Genomic DNA, 6010 nt, shown 5'->3' on the forward strand with positions numbered 1-6010 from the left:
GTATTTAAGCTGGTATGGATTAAAAACGCTGGATAAATGGCATATAAATCCTGGGCATTTTCATTTTCAGAAAATTTTAAGATGACAGCAGGCACTAATAAGCCAAACTTAAGTTTTATTGTTATTAATAAATAAGGGTCTGTGCCTAAATTTGCAGTCTACATATAAAATGCAACATTCAGACCACCTTCAAACCTTGAGGTTTGTCAACGTATGAAGTCATTACTTAATTAGGTGTAATATTCTACAGGCTGCCAGATAAAAGTGAATGTGCAGTGTAGTAATTTTGCAAGGCAGCATATAGGTGGCAATATTCTTTTGGGGGTCATCAAGACAGGTCACACAAAACAACTAAAGATTTGCAGGCGGCAGCAATGTCATCGGGCAGTTTCCCCATTATATGGCGCATTCTCCATATAATGTGATAATGGTGCCTCCCTGGAGGTACAGAAAACACCACCACATCAGCAACTTGCCATGTTGGAAACACAGACCAAAACCCTGACAAAGCAACCAATACCTGTTTAATATATCTCACTACATTTCAAAACATCACAAAGGTTATGAGGGCATGTGAATGCAATTTTGTTATTTTCAACCTTGTCAAGGAAACAAGAATTGTGAGTTTTGGAGCTCTAAAGGAAAAACTGCAGCACACTGACACAGTTTAATCTCGTCAGCCAGCACTAAAAGTGAATTCGTACCTTGTTCTTGCGTGCAAAATTCAACGGATTACAAGCTCCTCTGACTTGAGGCTTGTTGGAGATTAGTAAGGAGGACAATGGTCATATCACAGTACCAGGAATCACTGTCACTACTTTCAGGCGTTGGCTACAAATGGCTCTGTCATGTCAACAATCTTCATTTCAACACCTTAGTTATTTATAAGGGAATTTCAAGATTCAAGTCATGTGATGACTTCCCATAAGCAATGAATAGCATGGCTTTATACTTCAGGATGAAATATGTTGGTAAGAAGTAAATATCTGTTTAAAACTTCTAAAATAATATTTCATAACCACAAAAAATATATATAGAACAGGCATTATTATTGATGTTAGCTATTACTTTCCATCAACTTTTGATGAAATTTTGCTTGAATGTTAACACATTATTAAACACTACAATGTTAAAGTTATCTTATTGTATAAGAAAAATGTAATCACGTGAGATAAACAAAACCTATGTAGCCTAATAAATATGATCTGAGAGTTCAATAATGATACAACCTCTTTTAACTTTCTCAATTCATCACACCATCAAAAGACGTAAGATTTGCTCATTTAGAAGCTATTTCTACTGTATAGAGTAAGTTGATATTTCTCTCACCTGGAAACACCCACAGTAAGGTGAGAAGCAGAAGAAATGTTGGAGGTCTCCAGTCCATCAGCCTCTCCATCGCTCCCCTCGAAGCGCCCGCTCGCGCGACAACTCATATAGCATCTAGTGATAGTGATACTCTCGCGCTCTTCGTATTCTGCATGAGATGTCTTCTGCCTTCCCTCGCTCTTTAAAATTAATATTTTGTTTGAGTATATCAAATCATTCAACCCCGACAGAAGAACCCGAGTCAAGCTTGTAAATTCCCTCCTCTTCTCTCATCCGCGCAGCTCAGACATTTGGAGAAGTGCTCTTTGTCTAAAGCTTCGGTGCTTCCTTCCTTAAAATAAACTCTGTGGATATTTAGTCAAGTATTTTCATTCATAACTGAAGTTTTTAGTAGTTCTTGGAGGGTACGAAGCGAGTCTGTCACCTTCCACTAGCAAGTCTAGATCATGTGTGCATGAAGCCACGCCCCTTTCTCTTTACAGGTGTTACGAGCTCCTCGATCATTCCCTCTCTGCATTACCCGGAATAGCCGATTAATCCAAAAACTATTTTAATGTAATTTTTACTATATATATATATATATAGTATATTATTAACTTTTATAGTTACATTTTCTTTTAGAATGATCATTTTTATCAAGCTCGTATTTTTAAGTTCAGTAATTTCACTTAAAAGACAATTAATAGGTCATTTTCATTGCCATTTAAGTGAAATTACTGAATTTAAAAATACGAGCTTGATAAAAATGATCATTCTATGAGAAAATTTCAGATGGCACTTAGAGGCTTTTGCATCTGAACTCTTCATATATATATATTATATTATATTATATTATATTATATTATATTATATTATATTATCAAAAATATATTACATTAAGATTTAATAATATTGTATTGAAAAAATGTTTTACTTATTTGGTACTGACCAAAATGTGCACGATTGCACATACAACCTCAACAGGAAACATACACACACACACACTTTCCATACAGATGTTTTTATACTATACAAACTGTATATTCTATCCCCTAAACCTAACGTTACCCTAGTCTTTAACACATCCCAACAGAAAACTTTTTGCATTTTGTTTTAAACATCATTTGGATTATAATTTATAAGCTGTTTTCCTCATGCAAGACCAAAATATTTCCCCACAAGGTAAGTTCAAAAATGAATGTATTACCATCTTTGGTCCTTACTCCTTACAACACTTGGTTTACCAGGACCAAACACACACAAAATCAACTAATAAATTCATCCTGACATAAGACAACAACAAAACCTGCAACAAAACCAAAAGTGCAAGCACATTAATAACTCATTCTGCACTGCATCCTAGGACAAAAAATATTGTTGGTTTAACTTAAAAAAAGTAAGTTACCTGGCTACCTTACAATTTTGAGTTCATTGACATTTTTTTTTTTTTAGTTAATACAATGGAGATTGTTTACAGTTATGTTATCTGAACCACATTATCGAAGTTGATTTGACAAAAGATAAAAAGTTGTGATAACAAATCATGAAAATATATATATTTTTTTAGTGGGTGAATGGGTCTAAACCACAAAACAATTTCTTTCCTGTACGTTCATTTGAACTATAAAAACAATGCATCTGCTTGTTGGTTACAATTTAAAAATCGGACTATACAACATCGTAATAAAAAAGCTGCATTGGGATTTTTCTATGGTTAGGATATTTGACCTAAGAATAATTTTCAGTGTACGTTTCTTTCAGACTGAATTGGTGCAACCAATTATGGCGAATGCATTGTGACATAAGTTGATCTGTGGTATTAGGCTATAGTATAGGGTACAGGAGAAGGCATATACACAGACCCTGAGCAAAGCTCATTCTCACCCTCTCCGATTGGCCGGTTGCCATAGAAACACATCCGAAGTTCATGCATTAGCGCTGCTCAATTATTGGGGACTGGTGAGCTCAGGTCTTTGATTGTCTTGTCTGAGCTTTACATCTAACTTGGAACTACAGGTACAACGTGTCTGGCACAAAGACTGATTAAGAGAAAATGGTCAAATAACTTTTGGTGGAAGGTCAAACATGTGGTGTACGCTTCAGTTATTCAGTTTTAAACTATAGCCTGCCGTACAAATTAGCTCCATTTCCTGACAATAATTTTCAAACCGCGACATAAATATATTTTAAATGATGAAATTTATAAAACAACTGAATACCTTGGGCAAAGTCAAATGAACTTTCACACAACCAACACATTTTAAATATGATATTATAGTATAAATATAGATTTATACAATACTAGGAAAAATATTTGTCTGTGGGTGTCACCAATAAAAACAGAGAATAAAGAGTGGCAGCTGCTGTCACCACTGCTGCTTCAGAGAGAAGAGCAAAAATGATCAGATCTTAGGGTTGTTGATTGATGAAGCATGTGACAATATATACAAAGATTCTACAGGCTGTCATTGTTGTGTATGCAACACAGAGGGAGACAGGATAACCTGCTCATAATGTGCGTGCAAAACAAAATTTGACAGAAAAATATTGCAACGTGACATTTTCTTCACATTCAGTTTTATAATATCCAGTTGGATTTCCATGGCATTGAACACTCAGGGTCATCATGGTTAAGGGTCAGAGGTCACTCTTCTTAACTTGCGTAAGGCCGTTACCGAAGCCAGTGATTATAGTTTATATATTTATTAATATTAATATTTTTATTACAAAAACAAATCCCTTCGCTTCAGAAGGCCTTTATGAACCCTCTGGAGCCGTATGGATTACTTTTATGATGGTTGGATGCGCTTTTTTTGGGCTTCAAAATCTAAGGTACCATTCACCCCATTATAAAGCTTGGAAGAGTCAGGAATCAGGATATTTTTAAACATGGTAACTCCGATTGTGTTTGGCTGAGGGGGAGTAAATTATGGGATAATTTCCATTTCTGGGTGAACAAACCCTTTAAGCCAATAGCCTTTTGTTTCCATTCATTTAATGGGCACTGTAGTTGCATTTATGTTGTTTTTATAAAAGTAGTTCAGGCAAGAATGTAAATACATAAAATGAGAACAAAACATTTTCTATAATAATAATAATTAGGATTTAACATAAACCTACAGTATTTGGCTTCTATAGAATTTATTAGTTTGGTGGTACCTTTGTTTTACCTGTATATTTAAAGATTAAAGATTATTTATAGCTTTTAACCAAAAAAAGATGTAACATTTTCATTTGAACCTTTGCATTTCTGAACAAATAAAATATTTGGTGAGTCTTCTCTGCCACCTAGTGGTCAAGGTAGACTCTCAAAAAAATTCAACACTGCACATAATATTTAATTTTTCCAAAGTAAAGACCTAATAAATAAGTGCAGTTCTCAGAAATATATTCTAAAAGACTTAGGCTAGCTTAATATAAATGTTTGACAACTGGGACAGGATACTGTGTAAAATTTCAATCTGTACAATAAATGGTTTTAAATCCGTTTAAACTCAAAGCCAAACATACACAGCTTTACTGACATTTAACCACCCTCATAATAATAGAACACTCTGCCGATGTAAAACTGTAGATTTCAGTGGTGTTACACAACCATTAATCCAGACATTTCACTTAGTGAGTTTTTGATCCAGTGCAGCTCATGTAAACATGAAGACATGGGGCATATGAGCCTGGAAGCAGCTGACCCTATATAGGCCTACTTTTGTCAGAACAAGCAATAAATACAGCCTACTAATATTAAAATAATAATAATAACATACATTTATATATATATATATATATATATATATATATATATTTTTTTTTTTTTTTATTAAATAGGCCTAAGTATAATTATTGATAAAATGATAGGCTAATGGTAGGATATTATATTATTATATTATTTTACACAAATATAATAAACAAAAGGTTGGAATCACTAAGAAATGTTTACGTTTTTCAACTTCGTCGTTAGTTTGTTTTGTTTTGTTTGCGCGTGACTTTGCTAGAGACGGCGCTTACAAGAAGCTCATTCTTGTATAAATCGTCCCCAACATTGGCAACGCGGATATTTTTTTGCAATTCCTTTTTTCCAATTGCAAAACCCGGAAAAACGGGTTTAATGGTCGCCGTTTCACAGCGAGGCCAAGGTGGGGAACAGCTACCATTTGTACAGTTAAGTTCTCAAATTTTTTAGAGTATCGTACCCCCTAAGGCTTTTAACATCCTTCTGTGTACCCCCTCTCTGCAGTCACACCTTTTTCAGTAAGGGGCAATTAATATTTGCCCCCTTAAATCGATTTTTCCAGTGCATTTTTTACCTTTAAAAATTGCTTTATAATATAAATAATGCTTTAAATAAAAAATAAAATAAAAAAAAGTTCAGTAGAGAAATATGCAATGATGGTAAAAAACAAAGTGACGCTTTTAAATATTAAATTAAAACCGCCATTAGGTGGCGGCAAGTCACTGTCTTTATGAGTGAGTCATCGAGTCATTCATTCATTCAGTAACGAAGCAAGTGGCTGTAATTATGAATGAATCATTGAAGCATTGACTCTCACGATTTGTTCAAAGCCGCAGATTCATTCACAAACACTGCTGTGTGCAGCTGTTCTGCTGTGGCTTTCGTGGAGCTATTTATTTGTTGAAAAATATTCGTTTGTTGAACTGTTGTATAAAATTAATGTCACATTTGCAGTCGTGTGGATATTCGATT

The 6010-nt window shown here is 34.2% G+C and overlaps 1 protein-coding gene across 2 annotated transcripts in view; it reads right to left on the minus strand.

The window, feature by feature from the left end:
• esamb (endothelial cell adhesion molecule b) overlaps positions 1 to 1782 on the minus strand; it is a 39401-nt gene extending 37619 nt beyond the window's left edge. Inside the window, exon 1 of one of the 2 annotated variants that reach the window (XM_084419852.1) lies at positions 1330 to 1782. In XM_084419852.1, coding sequence (XP_084275978.1) covers positions 1330 to 1399 — 70 coding nt within the window. In that variant the 5' untranslated portion in view covers positions 1400 to 1782. The remainder of the gene's footprint in view (positions 1 to 1329) is intronic. The other variant, XM_084419853.1, reaches the window with a different exon arrangement.
• Positions 1783 to 6010: the final 4228 nt, after the last annotated feature.

The sequence above is a fragment of the Rutilus rutilus genome, assembly GCF_951802725.1.
Source record: "Rutilus rutilus genome assembly, chromosome: 9".
Lineage (NCBI taxonomy): Eukaryota > Metazoa > Chordata > Actinopteri > Cypriniformes > Leuciscidae > Rutilus > Rutilus rutilus.